Below are 22,818 nucleotides of genomic sequence, written 5' to 3'. Positions count from 1 at the left end.
ATTATAATATGTAAATAACATCATGAGTTACAATACACACATGATTGTAAACAAATTGAAGAGAAGGACCTGACTCATCTCTAGGGGCTAGTGTAGTGCTTGGTACGTAACACATGTGTATTACCTATTTTTTGAGTGAATGAGTGAAGATTGTTTAATATAGGTAAAATAGTTTGGGCTTTCCCATGACGTTACAGTATATTGAGGGAGGTATGACATACATACATAACCACAATGCACCGCAGCATGACATGTGTAATTAAGAATTGCAAACAAAAGTGTAACAGGATCAGCCTTGTGTTTTCAGAAAATCCTTCCGCATGAGAGTGTGGAATGTGTTGGGTCGGGCCAAGACAGAATGAAGGAGGAGTCTGTGGTGGTTTGCAAGAGATGTAATGACTGTGTGGGCCTGGAGACAGTCGGGAGGTAGCATAAAGACCCTACCTCTTGCAGAAAAGCAGGCAATAAAAGTGCCCCCAAATAAATATCTTCTACTTCAATCTTTTGCCTGTTGTGTCATTTAACTATTGTTAAATCTTTTCCTTCATTAGTTTCTGGCCTAATGATGCCAGAGGGAGAAGCAGTGAGGTAACTGTAGGCCTTTTATTTCAGTGGATGGCCTGGCTAGTGGTGTGTGGTGTGTGTGTGTGTGTGTGTGTGTGTGTGTGTGTTCATGACATATGTATTGTATGCATAGTTTGTTCTATTGTACTTTTTCCTGGGGTGGGGGTCGTGGTAGGTTAGATGGAGGTTAGAGGGAGGTTGTGGGAACCGCTGACATGAATGGAGGAGAGAAAGAGCATCTGTTCTTTTGGCTTTTGTGTTCTGAGAAATGGCTGGGGTAAGTCTTCTAGGAATGCCTTCCAGCCTGCTCGTTCAGGTGAGAAATGAAGGGCGGGACAGAGGGCGAGGTTGCATTTAGGTCTCTGGTTGCTTTTCCTTTAAGACAATGTACCTATTCTGATCTATTACATCACTCTCATTTAAGTTGACAGAGTACAGTTAAATCATTGTTTCCTAGAGGTTTTGGGAAAACGAAGGACACTCGTAATTCATTTGACTGTGATGTCAAGAATTTAGTTTGCTTCTTTGCCAGGTATGATTGGAATCTGTCCAGGAAAATGCCCTTCATTCTTTCCATATTTAACTACTCTAAGAGTCACATGGACCCTTTTGTACAAAACATAAATAATTGTGTCTAGGAATTTATTTGTCTTGTACTATGTGCCATAACTCTTAGCCAGTTTATTTGTATTTTCACATTTCATACTCCCAACCCTATGATAATGGCACCATTATTATCTTCATTTTCCACATGAGAAAAACGTGGTACAGAAAGATTAAGTAACTCACCTGGTGTCACATGGGAAGTGGTAGAACCTCAGGCAATCCTCAACACTATGGGATAGTGGATTTTTTGAATTATGGTCTTGGAAATCATACTCTCTCTACCCTGGGCCACTATTACCTCAGATTTTGAATTGTGAGTAGAAGTTACTCATCATTGATCACTTATCAGCTTATCCATTGCTTAGTCACTTGAAGGGAACTGTGCCAAGAGTATAGAAACTACAGTGGTGATAATGAGTCCTTTTCCTCAGAGAGCTTATAATCTAAATAAATAAGATGTGAAAGGTATACAAGGCAAACTGCGTAGTTCAGTAATCGCTAAGGCAAATATGGTGAGAGATATCACTAGGCTGTCTGTGGTTAACTGTCATATGAAGACTGGTGATAGCATGTGCTACTAGTTTATTTTTCTTATTTTTAATTTTTGAGAGAGAGAGAGAGAGAGAGTGAGAATGGGCGGGGGAGGGGCAGAGAGAGAGGTGAGAGGGAATCTTAAGCAGGCCCCATGCCCCATGTGAAGCCTGATGCAGGGCTCAATCCCACTATGTGAGATCACGACTTAAACTGAAATCAAGAGCTGGGTGCTTAGGTGACTGAGCTACCCAGGCGCCCCAGCATGTGCTACTAGTTTCAAAGGGTGAAGGGGGTGCCTGGGTGGCTCAGTTGGTTGAGTGACCGACTTCGGCTCAGGTCATGATCTCACCGTTCGTGAATTCAAGCCCTGCATCGGGCTCTGTGCTGACAGCTCAGAGCCTGGAGCCTGCTTCGGATTCTGTGTCTCCCTCCCTATCTGCCCCTCCCCTGCTCACGCACTGTCTGTCTGTCTCTCAAAGAATAAATAAACAATAACAAAAATTTTAAAAAAAAGGGTGAAGGATCATTTTGGGAAACATTTCAGGGAGGAGTTACAAATCAGTAACTCCTTTTGGATAAGTTTGCATATCTGGTTCAGTTTCTAAAATATTTGTTGATTGAACATCTGCTTGTATCAAATGTGTCTCGTACTATTAACCACAGGATGGACTTTCCTGTGGACAACATGAATTCTTTTATAGAATGAAATTGTCCTTGATTCTTTCTTATATGATGAATTTTTCTCAGAGAAAATATTTTGGCAGCAATAGTTTTCCTAATTCTGAGTTTTAAGTCTTCCCTCTGAAAGGCATATTAATCAACTTGTGTTTTCCTGTAGGGATAGACTCCGAGTAGGAGAGAAACACCTATGCCTCCTGTTAAAACTTTCAGTGCTGTTTTCACTTTTACTCTAGAAGGATTCTGGCAATGAATTTACTCTCTCTTCTGGCAGTTGAGAGGGTAGATCCTCCTTTAGGTGCCTGTGAAGCAACTGCCTTGCTGGCTGCACAGCGCTGCAGAAAGTGGTTTGTGCCAAGGTGCTAGGAAGGAGTTGAAGCAATGAGGGAAGAGTAGGTGAGCAGAATGATTAACTCTGGCTGTAGGCAGGTCAATGCTGCAGTTAGCAGGAGAGGGCAGAGGTAAACTTTTCTCCTTACTGGGGATAGATCTTTATTCCTTGCTCACAGTAGAGTAGCTGGGTGGGGAGATTTGCAGTTTTTATGCTTCCCAGGATTCATGCCATATCCTGCTTCCTGATCATACCTATCTTGGGATATGCTGAGGTGCAGGGACTTCATTTCCCTGTCATAAAAACCCATTGCTGGGGCGCCTGAGTGGCTCAGTCAGTTAAGCATCTGACTTCAGCTCAGGTCATGATCTCACAGTTCCTGGGTTCGAACCCTGCATCTGGCTCTGTGCTGACAGCTCAGAGTCTGGAGCCTGCTTCAGATTCTGTGTCTCCCTCTGTCTCTGCCCCTCCCTCGCTCATGTACTCTCTCTCTCTCTCAAAAATAAATAAACATTAAAAAAAAAAACCATTGTTTTTCAACTATGACTGTTTTAAGTTTTCTAAACTTAAGGGTTTTAAATTTAATGTACACTAAATTTCATGTACATTTGAGTCCTCTATGTGATCAGTTTCTTTTGGTTATAGTAGTAGAGATTGGGGGAGAAAAATAGGAATATAAATAGGAATGGGAAATAAGGCCTGAGGTTGAGAGGGATTGATATTCCTCAGGGAAAAGAGAAGCAGCCCTATATAAAGGCAGCTTATTGAGGTTGGTAATAAGAGTTTGTAAGTCACTTCTATTCAGAGTGGCATTTCCTCAAGGGACTATCCATATTGCTAAGGGCAAACAGTTAATATTGGGGTCATTTACAATGCAATTTATTTAAAAAAAGAATGTTACTAAACTGTAGACCACCGAAGAAACTATAGTTTTCAGAAAGTTTTCCCATTCCCAACTCTAGATAACAGTAGGTTCCTGCTTGTAATTGAAGCTAATTCATTTATTCTCAAACTATTCCCAGTTGTCTATTTCAGGGGCAAATGAGTTTGCCGAGTCTTGAGATTTATAAAGAAATGAAACTATCATTGAATTACCTTTGTGATGGAGGGATTTGGGAGCATAGAAAATCTCCAGAATGGAGCCTTGTTTCAGTTGGTTTCTGTCTCCTTCCAAAGATCCTCTGTTGTTTTTCTTGGCCTGGAGTTTAAGGAGAACAAAAACAAAAATCTGTGAATCTAGATCAAAGGTGTTAACCTGAAAAGTAGTATTATGCCTTGGAAGTCCAAGTATTTAATACCTTGACTTTTTTTATGACTAACTGAAGGGCTAGGAAACAAAAAACAGGTGTGCCTTGATAAGGCCTCTAAGGCTTTAGTTCTATGAACATAGCTCAAAAATAATCCAGAGTTGTCATCGATTTATTTGGTGAGCTTCTTAGATCTCTGACTATAGTAGAGAATACAACATAATGGTTAACAATTTGGCCTCTGGAATCAAACAGACCTGGGCTGAAATTCTAATTTGTCACTTATTACCTGGGGAATCACAGGAAAGTCCTTAACCTCCTTAATCCTTAGTTTTTACATCTGTGAACTGAAAAAAAAAAATGAACTGTACGCTTAGGATGGTTGTTTGAACTAAAATATAAAAACAATAATAACATTTACTGAGCAATTACTATATTTCAGGCACTTCTATCTTCAGCGCATTATATGTAGTAACTCAAATAAAATTTTTTTCCCATTACCTATGTTACTCCAAATAATGAATAACAAATAAAGAAATACATGTAGAACATTTAGCGTCATGCCTGGCTCGAACATATGCTCAATGCATACTTTATAATACTGTGTTACTTGATATAGTGATAACTGTTCTTAACAAAATTGTCTTTCGCTGGAGGCCTGAGCACCCTAGTGTCGGTCAACTTACAGAGGAAAGCACTGCTATAAAAAGACAGTAAGCATTAACGAAATGAAAAGTTCAATGAGAAATATGCCAGTCCTAAAACTCAGTAGAAGTATGTCAGTCCATTGACTTTGGTTTCAGTGTTAGTTTCCATGACAGCTCTTACCTTGAGAGAGTCTTTGACTGTTTGCTTCTGCTTCCCTTTTATCAAACACTGGGGATAAATTCCAAAAAATGTAAGCCTTTGGTGTATAGGCTAAAGAAATAACATTGAGTGTTTCAATGTGCGTTGAAGTTATGAGTATTTCTTCTCCTCCAGAGTTCTGCTGAGGCTGTGTTGTATTGTTTTTATCCAGCATTTACATCATACTGAAATGTGAATGGTTGGGAGTGCATGGTGTATTTCTAGAAATTGATCTAATTGTGGTTTTAAGTGTAGATTTACTTCAGGATCTCTGTATGGGTTTTATAAGCGGACAGAATCCAGGGTCCTTCACGTCTAGCTGGCCTTGTTAGTTGGAAAGCAGGTAAGAGAACAGGGGCTACTTTGGTCTCCCTGGGATAAGTTTGGCATGAGAGTTAGCTCAAACTGCGTATGAAAGGGAATGATAAAATCAGTAGGCTGATTCTGAGTTGGGTCACAGATCCTGCTTCGTGCGAATGTTGAACACGTGTGCTAGAAAACACACAGCCTCTTTTGTTAAAAAATGCATGCTATTGATGATACCAGGCAATTGAATTTATATATCAAATCATGATGCTCTACCATTTTCTTTAGGAGCAGAGATCTCAGAATTTAGGGATAGTCTTTGCTTACTTCACCTACACACCTTAATAAGAAAAGCTACACATTGGCTCTATTTAAAAAAAAAAAATTTTTTAACGTTTATTTGTTATTGAGAGACAGAGACAGAGCACAAGCATGGGAGGGGCAGAGAGAGGAGGAGACACAGAATCTGAAACAGGCTCCAGACTCTGAGCTGTCAGCACAGAGCCCGACGTGGGGCTTGAAGTCACAAACTGCGACATCATGACCTGAGCTGAAGTAGGACGCCCAACCAACTGAGCCACCCAGGCGCCCCGGCTCTATTAATCGTGGGATGAATGCCAGTTAAAGAAATATTCTGGGTAGGACCTTCACTCTAGGAGAGGAAGTAGGTTGTGTTCTAATAGGAATGAGGTTAACATTTATGGAGTACTTATCATGTGCCAGACACTGTGCTCGGTACTTCCTTATACGTCATCCCATTAACCCTCCTAATCTCACAGGATAAGAGTTCTAGGTATTCCCATGAGGAAAGCCAGTCTTAGCTAGGATAAATACGTCACTCAGATTCAGAGCTCAGAAGTGGCAGAGTGAGGATTCTTTTCCAGAGGCACTGGACTTCAAAACCTATGCTCTTTCCATTTTGTTCCTCGTGCCGAAGAATATCATCCCATGGACGAGCTGCTTGATTTTCCGAAATGTCAAGTGTCCCTTACTTTCATCTATGTGCCTGGATGTCAAGGTAGAATTGATGCGAGCTTCTTGAAGTCACTGGGAACTGTACAATCGTTTGAAGCAGGAAGGTGTTCTCTGCTGATATTACTCTTGTTCAGAAAACAAGAAAAAAGTTATTATTATTATTATTTTTCCCCGCTGAAGTTGTCTCTGCAACAGTCAGGGCTAGCTCTAAAACCTGATGTTAATTCCTTCACAGCTATTTTTCAACCTTGCAATGTTATTTTCTGATTATTGGCATTTGACACTCAAAACAGTATTGGGGGAGAATTAAGACATACCAGTTTGCCCAGAAACTGAGACACAAATAAGTCATTTGGCAAAAGTCACCAAGTATCCAGATTTGTCTTGGAGAACAGACATTCCAAGTCTGAATGCCTGTTTCTTCTCCACTGTGCTGGTTTTGGGCAGATGCTATGTTACTGGGGCCCCTGTGCTGTGAATTCCCTGAATATCTCACGGTGTTTATGCACTGCTTTCTGTATATAATGGGCCAGTGGAAATATTTGAATTGCCATTCCGTTTTCTCACCTTCCAGTCACTCCACAGCACACTGTGGGCTCTGTCCCTAATGCTTTCATGAAATTACCCTACAGGACATCACCCAGAACCTTCTTACTGCTAAATACAATGGACGCTTCCCAGGTGAAACACACCCTTTCCTTGCCTGTGACTATGTGTGCTTTGATTTTCTTACCTCTCTTTCTGCTTCTTTTCAATTTCAGTGTTCTTTGCTCGTCTTTTAAGTATTGATGTTCCTCAGGGTTCTACCTCAAGTCCTCTTCCTTTTGATTTTACACACTCCCTCCACATAATGTCCATCTGTCCTCCGACTGAAGTTTTCACCTGTTCGTAGATGCTCCCTAAGGGGGTTGGCTGGGTCCAGATTTCTCTCTTGAGGTTTAGCCTGGCACATCCTGTTGCCGATTGATGTGCAGTCCTCTCCCGTCCCCAGCTCAGCAGGTCTAAACCTAATCCAGATGGAGCTCATCAACTCTATCCTTTCTCCATCACAGCCTCCTGGTAATTCCATTCTGCCAGTCTCAGTGATCAGCATCGCCGTCTGCTTGGTTGGTTGACTAAGTCGAAAAACTGGATGTTATTCTTGAAACCCCTACCCCCTTATTGCAAATGCACATAAGTCCTGTCACAGTAAGGTCAACATGGTTCTGACTCAATCTTTCTAAACTCCAGGGTTCTCTTTAGTCTGATAGGGATAATTTTACCTATTTTATGGGATTGTTGTGGAGATTAAATGAGTTATTGTATCTTGCCATTCTGTCATGTGCCTGGCATGCTGCAAGTGCTCAATACATGTCTGCCCTGTTTCTCTTGCTGCCACTGCATCCAGTCTTGCCCCGTGTCCCTTCCTATGCTCCACATTCCTGCCAGATTTCATCTCTAATATGCAAATTTGATCATTGCACCCTCCTTAAATGGCTTCTCATTACTGTTAGATTAAAATCTAATTCACCTGATATTCAAGACCCTGCAGTATATATTCCTACCCCTGTATTTCTCCAACCTTATTTCTCCTTTTTCCTTCACATCTCAACTTAGATAATTGCTTTCTCTTGGAAGCCTCTGACAATCCCAATACTTTCAGGTGGGTTAATTATCCTTTCTCCACACCCTAACACTTACCAGGCCATACTATAGTTATTTATATTTATATCTAAGCCCTGCAATAGTCTGTAAGACCTCGGAGTTTAGGGATCGGGTTCATTTCAATCACTTTCTCTTTTTCTGTAACTAGCATAGTATCCGGCATTTAGTAGGTATTCAGAAAATATTTGTTGAATGAATGAATAGCTCCAACATTTTAACACCAAATTTTATACTAACATACTAAAATAACTTTTTAAAAAAATTGTTATGTTTTATTTATTCTTGAGACAGAGAGAGAGAGAGAGAGAGAGAGAGAGAGAGAGAGAGACTGACTATAAGTGGGGGAGCAGCAGAGCAAGAGAGGGACACAGAATATGCTGCAGGCTCCAGGCTCTGAGCTGTCAGCACAGAGCCTGACGCGGGGCTCGAACTCACAGACCGTGAGATCATGACCTGAGCTGAAGTCTGATGCCCAACCAACTGAGCCACCCAGGCGCCCTTAAAATAACTTCTTAAATCAACCTAAATGTCTCATTTGATTCGAGGCAAACTAGCAATTCCTTTATTTGGTGCAGACAAATTTTTAAAATAGTATAAAAGAAATAGTATGTTAAAGTGTAACCTGTATATCATCAGAGAAGGAAATAATAAAGCTTTTATTTCTTCTAATTTCTGAATTTTGTCAAAAAAATTTTTTTTTTCTAATTTAGACTTGGATTTTCTCCATGGCTTATAGTTATAGTTCTTAGGGCAAGTTGGAAAAGTTGGTGTTAGTATAGCTTATTTGTGGTATCAGGGCCACCCTGAACTGATTGTGGAAAAGTTTCATGGCATAGCAGAGAAACTTGTGATTGGAAAACTTGGCTCTTCAGAGGTGAATAACTGGTAAATGACTTTCAGGTTATTGAGTTGTATTTCTCAGAATTATACTCAGATACTATGTACGAGTAGTTTCCATTTTTTTTCATCCATCCTCCCTTTCTTTAATCTGTCAAATATGTGATTGTTATAAATTGAGTGTCTTACATGGTCCAAAGCCTTATTAGGGGTTGAAGAAGATGTAAAAGGACTACATCTGTCCTTTCGAGATCTTCATGTGATCTTACTAAAGAGATATCCATTTTCATGAACAGATGATAATACAAAGAAGCACACTCTAAGTGCTAACCAAAAAATACCACCGGCGTTAAGAGTCTGGTGAGCATGCAGTATTAATCAGCGGAGGTGGGGGCCAAAGGTCAGGACAGATAGGAGTTGGATACTTTGAAAGGATATGTATCAGAATTCTAGGTAGGGATCATGGGGCATGCAAAGTCCCAATACAAGACTTGTTAAAACTTTTTATTTAGAATAAAGAGTTTGGGGCACCTGAGTGGCTCAGTCAGTTAAGTGTCTGCTTCCGGCTCAGGTCATGATCTCACGGTTTGTAGGTTCAAGCCCTGCATCAGACTCTGTGCTGACAGCTTGGAGCCCCTTGGGATCCTCTGTCTCCCTCTCTCTCTGCCCCTCCCCTGCTCATGTGCTCTCTCTCTCTCTCTCTTTCTCTTTCTCAAGAAATAAATAAAAACGTTAAAAAATAATAAAAATAAAATAAAATAAATCAGAATAGAGAGTTCCAGTATGCTTTTGGAGGATGGTAAAGGCAGTAGGAAGATTGGAGACAGGTAACTGAAGTTCTTCCATGTTAGGACTTTAGATGCTTGGCAGAAGGAAAGTTTTTTATTTTTGTGTGGGGAGATGTTTGAGTAGAAGAGTGACATTGGCAGTGCTTCAATAGAAGCAATCTTATGGGGATGTAGGATAAATAGGGTGAGAGGTATATTAGGTAAGATCAGTTAGAAGCTCCCAACTTGTCAATTAAGTGGTATCTGGAGGCCTATGTGTCAGTCTTATGTGCCAGACTCAAGTTTGTACTCTTTTGTACCCTTAAAAATTATTGAGAACACCAAAGACCTTCAGTATATGTGGTTTATATCTATTGATATATACCATTATAGAAATTAATGTTGAGAAGAATTTTAAATATTTAATATATTAAAAATAACATTAATAAGCCCATACTATATTAGCAGTTTTTAATGAAAACATAATTGTATTTTTCATAACAAAAAATTAGTGAGAAGAATGGCATTGTTTTACATTTTTGTAAATCTCTTTAACATGTGGCTTAGAAGACAGGTATATTCTGATATATGCTCCTGTATTCAATTTGTTGTGACATATGTCACATAGCTTCTGGAATACCCATTGTTCACTCATAAAAAAATGAAAATGCAGTCTTGATATTATTATAAAAATAAGTTTTACCTTACACATTCTCTGAAAGGGTTTTGGTAATCTGTAGGGGTGCCTGGATGACATCTTGAGACCTACTGTCCTAAAGGATTTTTCATAATATTGGGGCTGGGGTGGATGAAGTCATTCCTTGTATGCAGAGGTGAGATGACTTTGAAGGATGAGCTCACCCTTGTGACATTTGCCCCAGTCCTGACTGGAGAGCAGTCATATCTTCTACACCTTATCTCTGAAGGGGCCGAGTGGAAGGCCCTTGGTGAGCAGCAAGACCCAAAGACCTTTTGATCCTGGCAGCAAATGGGAGAAGGCTGTCCTCACAGGTGATGGAAAGTAAGGGGGTTCCTGCTAGCTGGAGGCAGGTCAGGGTCAGAAAGTCAAGAATCCACACTGAATGTCTGTGCTCTGATACCATGCCAGCTTTCAGGGGCAAGGACGCCTTGAGAAACTGAATGTGGATGGGACAGGTCTGAGACATGTGTCAACAGCTATGGTAAAATCAGAAAAGTCTTTAAACCTCTTTTAAAAAGTGTATAGTAGCTTTTAAAGTTTCTTTTTCTCTAGTAAAATAAAAAAAATTCCAGCTTGTCTTAATTGTGTTTGGAGGAACCTAGAAAAAGAGATTGAAGAAACTCCCCATGATTTAACTTTATTTTTCTAATTGGAACAGGAATACACATACATTGTCTAAAACTTGGCAAATACAGAGAAGCAGAGAGGAAAAAATAAAAATCACCCATAATTTCATCACCGAGAGAGAAACACTGTTAATATTTTGAAGCATACATTTCCAGATTGGATTGAACCTTATTTATAGAATGATGCCATTTGATACATACTGTTTCACGGTAATATTATTTCCCCGAACAATGTATCATAAAGCAAGCTATTTTCTTTAAATAATATACCTAAGGCCCTTTATGTCTCTTCTTTAGGAGCAGTTTTGAGAGTGAATGTGAATGCGTGTGCGCACATGTGTTTGTGTGTGTGTGTATGTGTGTATTCTGCGTGGAAATGCATCAGCACTCTAGTGGCTTCAGTAAGAGGTGTGAGAAGAGTTGAGGGAACGATGGAAAAATGAATTGGGAAAACAGAGCTGGGATCGCTCAATTAGCCACCTCTTGAACCTAGAGATCATGTGTCTAGAATGTTCTTTGCGCAAACCTTAGAAAAAAGTCCCTTTTATCTTGGTAAAATTGTATTGAGAAGACGTTGAAGAGGAAATGAAGAGGGAAAAAGTTCAAGAGAATGTTGCTTAGTGTGACTCAGTGCCATATATATATTGAGCAATACCAAGGGGGTTTGGAAGAGGTACTCAACGCTCCTTGTGACTAAGGCTTGGTAGTTCCATTATTGCATCAGCAGCAACTCTGGAAGTGGTGTTTTCAGTCATTCTGACTTTGAACACGCCTGCTGCCAGGGTGGAGTATCGAAATCCCTGGTTCCATGACATTGTGCAGTTACCCCTGAAAGGATGAACAGGTACTGTCCACTTGTTTCATGGTCAGAAAGGGCCTCCCAGTTGTTAAACTCAAACCACCTTTTCAACATTTCAGTATTTAAGTTGTTCTTTTGGGAGCTTTGGCTAGTCGCCACTTGGAACCACTCTAATGTATACCGCACTTTCTGGGCTTGTTTGTTTTTTCATAATTTTCTTTAGGTTACTACTGTGAACTTAAAATGTTTTGCAGTTGTCTTTTAAAAATACTGTGAAGACAAGTGAGGGGTTCGTGTATTCATTTACTCATCCATTCATTCCACAAGTATTTACTGAGCCCTACTGTGTGCCAGGTGCACAATGTTATATATATATATATATATATATATATATATATATATATAACATATATATATATATATATATGTTATATATATATATAACATAGCAAAATTATATATATATATATATATATATATATATATATATATATATATATATATATAAAATAGCAAAATTGTTAGTATTAGCATTCGTAAATACCGCGGTAAATGTGATCTCAAGGATTCCAGAGGTTTTGTTCTCATTAAATAATTATTTTGGATCTTCACCTTTTCCTCCTCTCAATACATTCCTAACAATCTATGGCCAGTCGTGCTGGTCTCACAGTCATATGGTTATGTGATGGTAGCTCAGGTGGATGAACCAACCTGGTGACTCCTCTGCTTGAGCTGCAAAAACATGGAATTGAAAATAGTAACACGGATGCAAAGCATTCAAAATGGCACACATCCAGGTATTCCAGATTTGATGATCCTGTTACAAGAGTAGCTCATGGCAATGTAGCAACCATGGATGTGTGGCTGAGGGTATTGTACCAGGTTCTGGGCTGTCTGCTGTGTGAGTGTGCCCAACATTGTTGTTTGGGTGACCGGTAGGAGGGCTATTTGAGGGGCAAAGAATCACAGCCATCTTGCATTTCCTCCTTAATTCTCACCGTGGTGAGAAAACCTGGTTGATGTGTAATTGTTCGCCAGGTTTCTCCTTGGGTATAACGCTAAATATGATCTAAGAGTAATTTAACTCTATGACTCATGTCACTTTAGGGGCAACAAATATACTCCTTGCCAGGGTCTAAATGGTTCTCTCTTTCATTATTTGTGTTCTTCTCATTCTCAGTGTTCAGCCAAAAAAACATAGGGGTATTTCAGCAAGAGTATTGGCTTAGAAGTCAGAAAATGCAAGAAGACATTGGTTTGAATTCTGTCTTTAACATTTATGAGTTGTTTCATCTTGGACAGCTTACTTTTCTAAGATATCATTTCTTTATCCCAGATTTCTCCTATAGCCTACTTTAGTAATTGATCTGGGAATTAAAAGAAATGGTATAGATTGAGCATATATCTTTTATGTGCTTCTCAGTACTCCTATAATAACTATTGCTTATAAAATTCATTTGCCAACTAATCACATACTTACTTGTATTACTGATTTCTGCCGACGGAAGTTTTTGTGGCTCATATCTTATCTCTCCAGCCAACAAACGCACTGACTTAGCATTTCAGACTCAGCACATGTATCTAGTCTTCCAAGAAGCCTTCCCAGACCTCTTTCCTCATAATACCTTGCATATATCTTTACTATTCCCCTTCCCACGTTGTACTATAGCTATATCATTTGTATATATATGTTTTATCTACTGAATGATGAGCTTATTGAAGATGGAACCATGTCTTTTTCTCAGCATCCATCAGAACACCTGGCCCAGAGAAAATGTTATCGACCTGTATTTGGTGAATGAATATTCACCAGTGGCAGTGAGGGAAAAGTAGGATTGGCTTTGATGAGAGTAGAAGTGATGAAGATTTTGGATGGATTCTTATTCAGACTCTTACCTGTCACATCTCTTCAAAGAATGGGAGATGAGTCATTCACTTGGGGTAAAGGGAAGGAGGAGTTGTTTGGTTTTCATCTCAGCTACATACACGGCAAATTCCAGAAGGTAGCCGTAGTTCCTGCTGTAAAACAACAGGTGTGGCAGTGCAGGGCAGGGTAGAGAAGTCACTAAAAGAAAAAGAGGTAGACAGGGTTCTTTTTCAGACTTGGATTCTTTTTTTTTTTTTTTTTAATTTTATTTTAGAGAGGGAGAGAGAGTGAGTGTGCATGCATGTGAGTTGGGAAGAGGGGCAGAGGGCGAGAGGGAGAGAGAGAATCCCAAGCAGGCTTTATGTTCAATGCAGAGCCTGATGCAGGGGCTTGATCCCACAACTCTGGGTCAAGACCTGAGCCAAAAATCAATAGTTGGACGCTCAACTGACTGAGCCACACAGGCTCCTCAGACTTGGATTCTAATCCCAGTTCTACCTCGGGCTCCCTTGGGGCTTGGTAATGAAATTTAAAGTTTGTGTGGCTCAGTTACTTGACATCCTAAAAAACTGACTGGACTAGATGTTTCATTCTAACTTTGACTGTCATTGAGTCTAAATGAATCACAAAGTGCTCCCTCTTCCTACGTTTACCTTCATAAGAGAAAACATGGCACAACTAGCAGTGTCCTGATTGGGTTCGTGAACCGTTCAGCTTCCACAGAAGCACAGTTCATGGAAAAGCAGAATCTGAAATAATCTTTGGGGTGACTTTTGAATAGAATGATATTTCACTTTCAGTGTGGTGTGAAAGCCTTGGCATAGTGGGCACAGGATCAGATGTTCCTATTGTTCTTTATTGTTTAATCTGTGTCATTTGACGAGACAGCCAAGTAGAGAGAGCTGCCTATGTGTTGAGAAAAGGAAGAATGGAGAAGGTTTAAGGAGTGGAAAAGCTTATCGTTTTGTTTTCCCATAGGTTCTGGACATAGCTTCATTTCCTAGCTTTTTTTAATTTTATTTTTATTTTTTTCCTTTTTTTTTTTAACATTTATTTTATTTTTGAGACAGAGAGAGACAGAGCATGAACGGGGGAGGGCCAGAGAGAGAGGGAGACACAGAATCTGAAACAGGCTCCAGGCTCCGAGCTGTCAGCACAGAGCCCGACGCGGGGCTTGAACTCACGGAGCGTGAGATCATGACCTGAGCTGAAGTCGGACGCTTAACCGACTGAGCCACCCAGGTGCCCCTTCGTTTCCTAGCTTTAAAAATGTCTTTTAGAATGATTAATTTATAGATCAATCAGTAGTCTTTCATTTGTAAGTGAAAAAAAACTTAATTTTAATTAGCTTAAGTCACAAAGGGAATTCATTGTCTCAGGTCACTGAAGAGTCAAGGGGCAGAACCAGCTTTAGGCACAGCTCTAACCAGGGGATTAGCAACTGTGTTGGAAACCTGTCATCTCTACGCATTAGTTCACCTTCTTTCACATGCTGGAAACGTGGCCTAAGGGAACCCCAGGCTCATAGCAATCCTAGTCAAAAAAGATTTTTTTCAATAGCTCTACGAGACAGTGGACTGGTCTGGGTCACGTGTTCTCTGATCAGCCCCAACTACATCACATAGAAGGAGGCTCCCATGGCAGGAATTACTGCCATGGCAGGAGTTACTGGATGATGTGGATCTCAGGCAGGCAAAAACAACAGGCATTCACTACATTTTCCTGGCCTAGAGGACTTCTTATGTTTTGGGCTTTTCTCGCTCTTTCTTGTTCTCTGGTTTCTCCTGCTGCTTTTGCACAAATTATATATGTGTTCCTAAACTCCAAAGCTTTTCTCTTCTTTCTGAACTCTGTCGGTCCCCCCCCCCCCCCCACCATGCTCTTATCTCCTCTCGGAAGACAGTCACATCCTTATCTCTGGCCTCTACCTTTCTTGGAAAAAGCTCACTCATCATTTCCATCTGGTATTTCACAGCCCTTATAACTTAAAATGTCTCAAACCAAACTGGCCACCACTCTCCCAAATGTATTTCTTTTCCTACGTCCCCCAGTCACATCTGTGGCAACAGCCGCTGTCTACTTTCTCAAAGGCCTAACCTCAGAGTTGTTTTTGACTGTTTCCTCTGCATATCATTTCTCCCTTACGGGAACATTCCTAGCTCTTTATCATTCTGTCTCATGAATTTATTACTTTTTCTCAGGTTTTATAAACATTGGTGTGTGATTTATTTCTGCCACAATTATTAGATTTCTTAATGGAGGGTGTTAGGACTTACCTTTGTGTTATTTCTTTCTTGGTTGTCAAACTTCAACTTCCCCCACCTTCCTCTTCTCCCATCGGTATTATACCCAGACTTCTATGATTCTAGAAATTTTGTTAAATGAAGAAAATAATTTATGCAACATGTAGTACAATTACATGGTTATTATACTTGTAATATAGTACAACAGTAGTTGAAGCTATAAAAACAGATTGTATTCAAGAACTGTTGCAATAGGGGAGAAGGGACCTCAGTGTAGAACTGGGCTCATTTCCAAATATATCATGGACAAATGGTGATTTATAACCAAGGAGCAAGGTGGGGTCAAGGAATGGAAAATTACTAAGAGGAAACATTAGGGATTTGGGGAGGAGGAGGATCCTACTTAATAGGATCCTTACTGAAGGCAGGCAGGAGTGATCAGATCCCAAGGATTTTAGCAGGATTCTTGCTAAAATGGGACAATGCAGACCCTGTGAGAATGGATGCAAGGCAGAGGCCTCAAAGGATTAGAGGAACCTGACCAAAGTTTAGCCAAGTACAGGGCCTGTGTCATTATCTATGCTGTGTGATTTCAAATCTTGCCTAACTCGTTGGCATTTATTATTAGCAAGTTTTAACTGTACAAAACGTTGGGGAGGAAGTGCCCTAATCATTCAACCCTGTCCCTGTCCCTCCCTGCATCAGCATTTCCACAAAGATGTGTCCTGAAAAAGATGCAAAAACAAAACAAAACAAAACAAAGAAACGAACAACCCCCCCACCCGCCAAAAAAAAAAAAAAACCCACAAAAAAACACACCAACAAAAAGAAACCAAACCCCAAAATTTCCGTCTAGCCAGAATTGGTGAGGAAGAAGGAGTAGGGGAAATAGAAGAAGAAATGCATGTAACTATTTGGTTAAATGATTCTGGATATAATTTGAGATCTCGTTTATGATATGCATCTAAACCCCTTTACCTCTACATCTTCCTTACTTGGGTGCTTCATCTGAATAAGACCCGTTTGAGATCGCCTTCACGTGGCCAAGAGACCAAAGGAGTTAAAAAAAAAAAATTGGAGAAAATGCTTTGAGAAAACAAGTCAACCCACTGAACATTAGGGTGGCAGGTGGTTGGAGTTTGCCTCTGATAGCACAAAGCTCAAAGGGCCGGCGAGCTTCCGGTGCTACCCTTGACAATAGCGGTGTTGTAAAAACAAATAGATGCCAAGGAGGAAAGCTCAGTGCATGAATGTAAAGCAAGATGGCAAAAAAGCTCAGGAAGTTTTATCAAGACGCGTAGGATTCAGGCTCATCATCCTGGATTGTTCTATGAAGAGCCCTGGTGCCTCCCGCTGCTTTCATAATTTATTCATTGTTTGTTTTGGAGGTGAAGGGGTGTGTTTGAGAGGATGTTTGACCTTCCTTAACGGTTCAACCAGTTCTGTTGTCACCTCACTGCTCTGGCATTGGGCTCTCATCCTGTTTATCCCTGCTCTGGGAAACACCGCCCTTTCTTAGACAACTGCTTTCTTTGTTTCAGGTTCAACTTTGTTAAATCAAAGCATTATGGAAATCTAGACTGTAAAGCCAAATAGGCGGTTGTGTAAAGTTATTTGCATCCTACTTGCCGGTAGATAGCTATTTTAAATAAATCACGCCTGCCATTAATTCAGTTTTGCCACACTGCTAGGGTTCTGCTAGTACTCTGTCCTCGTTCTCATTATAAGGCAAGGCCTAGAGTTGTGTTTTTTTTTTTTTTTATTTAAGTTTTTCTTTAAATTTCCGTCAGTTAACATACAGTGTGATATTAGTTTCAGGTTTAAATTTAGTGATTCAACCCTTCCATGCAACACTCAGTACTCATCACAACAGGTCCACTCCTTAATCCCCATCGCCCATTTCACCCCCCCCCCCGCCCCCCGCCCCCGCACCCCTCTGGTAACTATCAGTGTGTTGTCTATAGTGAAGAGTGTTTCTTGGTTAGGCAAGGCCTAGAGTTTTGTTATCTCTCCACCTCCTCGTTCTTTCGGGCATTGAGTAGTTGCTACTGTCAAAGTGTGATTATCCGTGACCACCCGCCCCCCCCAATTTCTACACAGACACTGCACAGACCAGCAAGACTTGAAGCTGTCTTACACTATTGTAGTCCTTCGGCTGCGCTATTTTTTTCTAACTGTATGTAGGAGAGTGTCTTTAATGATGCACGGTGGGCAATTAACACATTTTTGAGGGTAGTGATTTTCAAACTGTTAACTGTCATTTACTGTAAAAAAGTGAATGTGACATTGTGATCCAGTGTATATATACATGGTTTGTATAATGTGTAACTGAAGCAAAAGTGTCACTAAATAATATCTTGTTATGAGTGATACACTCCATAGTTTCTATTATAGTTTTTGCCTGCTTACAAAATGCTGACTGTGACCTTGTAAGTGGATTTTCTGACCCACTAATGAGTCACAATTTGAGCCTGAAAAGAACTGCCTAACAGTCATCAAGTTTTAGGAAGTCTAGGATGCTAATTCTGAGAAGACTTTGGAAATTATCTATGGGCGGCTTCCCTTTTCATCCTATTTCATACTTAGAGGAACTTGAAGTCCAAGTAGGTGAAGACTTCTTGTGGGGAAACAGTGCTGTCTTAGCTGCTATTACCCACATTTAGTCCTGGAATCATGCAGTTTAACCACATGAAATCTAATTTTTGAGGCTAGGAATTTTGCTCCTGGGTGGTTTCATGGTAACGAACAAAGTATTCCCACTTTCCTTCCTCCTATGGAGCTATTTTCTCCCTCCATTAGCTTATTACCCCCCTAATCTCTGCCTAAGGGAAGACTGCTAACAGAACGTTGCATTGGTACCCCCTGTTCTAGGGATGGCACACAGCTATCATTGTCATGAAGCCAAACCCATTGTCATGGGTTGAACAAGGAACAGACTTAGGCACATACTTAGGCAGTAAAAAAACAAAACAGAAGTCCAAATGTGCATTTTCTTTAAGGCAATTGCAGTTTTAGTTTTGACAGCTGCATACATCTTGGTATATTTGATGTTTTTTCATCATTTCTTAATACTTAGTAGTGATATCCTCATACTCACATCTTACATTTTTAGTGGCATTATTTCTATTGTGAAGGAAAAGGCTTCATGGTCAAACAATTCACATCAACTTTTGAGTTCTCAAATACCATTCATAGAGTGTTGATCAGTTCGGGCTGCCATAACAGACTACCATAAACTGGATAGCTTGAACAATAGAAGTTAGTTTTCTGGGGCGCTGGGTGGCTCAGTTGGTTAAGTGTCTGACTTCGGCTCAGGTCTGATCTCACTGTTTATGAGTTCAAGCCCCGCGTCAGGCTCTGTGCTGACAGCTCAGAGCCTGGAGCCTGCTTCGGATTCTGTGTCTCTTTCTGTCTCTGACCCTCCCCCACTCGCACTCTGTGTGTCTTTCTTTCTCTCAAAAACAAATAAACATTAAAAAAATTAAAGAAAAAAAGAAGTTAGTTTTCTTACAGTTCTGGAGACGGCAAGTCCAAAACTGAGATGTCAGAAGGGCCTCTGTCTGGTAAGGGCTCTGTCTTTGGATTGCAAATGGCTGCCTTCTGGCTGTCTACTCACATGGTGGAGAGAGGGCAAGCAAGTTCTCTGGTGTCTTTAAGACAACTAATCTAGCTGGACTAAGACACCACGCTCATGACCTCATCTAACCTTAATTATCTCCCAAAGGCCCCAACTTTCTTTCTTTCTTTCTTTCTTTCTTTCTTTCTTTCTTTCTTTCTTTCTTTCTTTCTTCCTTTTTCCTTCTTTTCTTTTCTCTTTCTTTCTTTCTTTCTTTCTTTCTTTCTTTCTTCCTTTCTTTTTTCTTCTTTCTTTCTTTCTTTCTTTCTTTCTTTCTTTCTTTCTTTAAGTTTATTTATTTTTGAGAGACAGAGAGAGACACGTTGTGAGCAGGGAAGGGGCAGAGAGAGAGAGAAAGAGAGAGAGAGAATCCAAAGCAGGCTCCAGGCTCTGAGCTGTCAGCACAGAGCCCAATGTGGGGCTCAAAAGCCCCAACTTTAAATATTATATTAAGAGTTAGGGCTTCAATATGTGAATTTTGGGAGAACAGAGTCTGGACTATAGTACAAAGCTAAGATCTTAGTTTGAATATTGGCTGAAGCACGTAAAGAACTTTTCTCAATTGTACTTATTAAAGATAGACTCTTCTGTTTGAGTGAATGGATATTTTTCACACTCTATAATTCTTACAACAATTATTAACAATAGTAACACATTTACTTTCTTTTATATTCCTGGTAATGCAAGTATGTGGACTATAGTTTACAGTTAAAATATGCCCAAGAGTGAAGAGTAAGTAAAATGATACCTTTAAAAAGTTATTTTCATAAAGAATTTTTTTCCTAATGCAGACTTTATTCCTCATCGATAGTTAATTTCTATGCAGCCTAGCAGTTTTTAAAACTTTATATAGTATAGAACAGCTACCCACTATCAGTGAGAACAATACATATTTTAGCAAACTACCATATGTACTAAAGATATGCTTTAAAACAACTTTTGTGTATTGGAATTATTGTTGCTGCCTAGGAGCATGGATGAGTTTCTTAACTAAGAAACTGTAAAGGAGCCAGGTGTTTGTCTACAAGAAATGTTGCAGAGAGCTACCCCAATCGTCTACACGAAATATCCATTCTATCTAAAGAAAAACAGAGAGGGGAGATTGAGAATATAGAATAGTTTTAAAGCTTTTCATTTGAAACCTGTTGGTCCACTTTTAATATTTTTAAAGTCCTTGGAAATCCCCAAACTAGTTCTTACCTTTTTGGCTGCTATAGGTAGACAAGAAGAGTTATTTTCCCCCTTGTTTTGCTATCTTTTTCTTGTTTCTAGGTTTAAAGAGTTGTGGGCTGTTTTAAAAATATAGGGCTTCTGTGTAAAGTTTGGGCTGTGTATCTAGATAAAATATCCTGGGTCTCCTTAGAGTATCTTTGCTTGCATGCTTTTACTATGCTAACACATATGTTTACTTTGTTTCTCCTGTTTCAGTGTCTATCAGCTGAAGAGATCTTTTCCCTTCATGGCTTTTCAAATACTACCCAGATAAGCAGCTCCAACTTCTCTGTCATCTGTCCAGCAGTCTTACAACAACTGAACTTTCATCCTTGTGAGGATCGGCCCAAACACAAAACAAAACCAAATATTTCGGAAGGTACGTTGGAAGTTTTTTTTTTCTTCTCCTGCTCGTTTGAAAGGCCTATAGGCTAGTTTGAAATTAAATCAACATGCTTCTTTCTCTGCTTTATTGCTTTTATTTAATCTACCTAGAAGCTGTTGGTAAAATGCTTATATTCTGAAAGTGTTTAGAATAAGAATAATTAGAACTCATTTAAGCTTCATAAGTTGTGCTCTTCTATTTGTGGAGTCAAAGTTATATTTGGTACCAATTAAAAACTTTATAAAACATTTGTGGAGTCAGAGTTATTCTTGGTACCACTTAAAAACTTTGTAAAACTCAGGGCGCCTGGGTGGCTCAGTCGGTTGGGCGGCCGACTTCGGCTCAGGTCACGATCTCACGGGTCGTGAGTTCGAGCCCCGCATCAGGCTATGTGCTGACAGCTCAGAGCCTGGAGCCTGTTTCGGATTCTGTGTCTCCCTCTCTCTTACCCTCTCCCGTTCATGCTCTGTCTCTGTCTCAAAAATAAATAAACGTTAAAAAAAAAATTAAAAAAAAAAAAAAACTTTGTAAAACTCAATTCTTGATTTTAAACAATAGATGCCTTATACTGTACTTGTTGGAGTGTATGTTAACTATTTGGCTCATAACTGATAAGGTGATTTCCCTTACCTTGTGCTTATCTTATTATTTAAAAGCTTATCAATTTATCTGTAATTTTCAGTAAAGGGATAAAGGAATATCCCATTTAGATTAAATATTAAGGTTATGAGTTATGACTGTTTTAATTTTCATTAACAAAAGAAAATGCCAGCGACTCTTCTTTAAGTGCCTGTAATAGTATTGCCATACGTACCACATTTCAAAGGAACAACCCGCTGCAAAGAAATTCTAAAATCCGAGAAAACAAGTGCATGCTTACTGTATAGTTCACCTACTTAACCATGTAGAAGAATTCTTTTCCAAATAAAATAAACTATTTCTTCCAAGGGTCTGTTTTCCAGCTATGTGCAATTTCTTGGTACCCTCAAATCATTAACCTGACCCACATGGATATTTTAATTCTCATTTTTTTTTTTACATTGTTCATTCAATAAATGTTTTTATTTTAATTTTTTTAATGTTTATTTATTTTTGAGAGACAGAGGGCGTGAGTGGGGTAGGGGCAGAGAGAGAGGGAGACACAGAATCCAAAGCAGGCTCCAGGCTCTGAGCTGTCAGCACAGAGCCCGATATGGGGCCCAAACCCACAAACCGTGAGATCATGGCCTGAGCCGAAGTCGGACACTTAACTGACTGAGCCACCCAGGTGCCCCAATAAATGTTTTTTGAATGACATGCCAAATGCTGTTCTGGGCATTGAGGATTCAGTAGCAAAGAAGAAAAATTTCCTTCAGGGCTTACAGTATAATGGAGAAGAGAAATAATAAACATTTATACAAACAAGCAAGTAATGTAATTTCAGAGTGCTAAATGCCATGAAGAAATTAAGTAGTAGGTAAGGGATAGAAGGAGATAGTGAGTGAGTGTGATTTTCAATACATCAGAGAAGGCCTTTCTGATGAGATTACATTTGAGCAGGGTCCTGACTGAAGGTAAGGAGAGGACCACAGCAAGATGTTCTCTGGGAAAAGAACATTCTTGGTCAAGGGAACAGTCACCATAAGCTTGACAATGAGCTTGGCGTATGTAAGGAACTGCAAGAAAGCCTGTGTGTCTGGAGCATAGGAAGCAAGAGGGAGACTGGAAGGAAATGATGCCCTGGGCCGTGTAGAATGCAGTAAATTGACTGGGTTTTGCTCTGAATGTGGTATGAAGACGCTGTAGGGTTATAAATGGGGGAGTGACATGATTTTGTTTGGATTTGTACAAGATTATTCTACCTGTGGTTTGAAGAATAAATTGTAATGTAGTATGAGTGGATGCAAGGGAATTAGTCAGGAGGCAGTTTCCCAGGGTTGGTGCTAAGGATGAAGGGGACTTGGGCTGAGATGGGAGAGGTAGAAGGGAGCAGTGATCGGATCCACGATGGATTTTGGAAACTGTGCTAAAATGGATTTGCTTCTGGATTAGATGT

At 39.9% G+C, this 22,818-nt stretch overlaps 1 protein-coding gene across 2 annotated transcripts in view; it reads left to right on the top strand.

Annotated features, from left to right (window-relative positions):
- The window catches only part of SLC39A8 (solute carrier family 39 member 8), a 79,781-nt gene that overhangs the window by 6,378 nt on the left and 50,585 nt on the right, over nucleotides 1–22,818 (top strand). For both annotated transcript variants that reach the window (XM_060654545.3, XM_060654544.3), the window contains exon 3: nucleotides 20,615–20,777. In XM_060654545.3, coding sequence (XP_060510528.1) covers nucleotides 20,615–20,777 — 163 coding nt within the window. The remainder of the gene's footprint in view (nucleotides 1–20,614; nucleotides 20,778–22,818) is intronic.

This window comes from Panthera onca, chromosome B1 (assembly GCF_046562875.1).
Source record: "Panthera onca isolate mPanOnc1 chromosome B1, mPanOnc1 haplotype 2, whole genome shotgun sequence".
Classification (NCBI taxonomy): Eukaryota; Metazoa; Chordata; class Mammalia; order Carnivora; family Felidae; genus Panthera; species Panthera onca.
The sequence above is the reverse complement of the archived record's forward strand: the minus strand, read 5'-3'. Positions and strand labels throughout refer to the sequence as shown.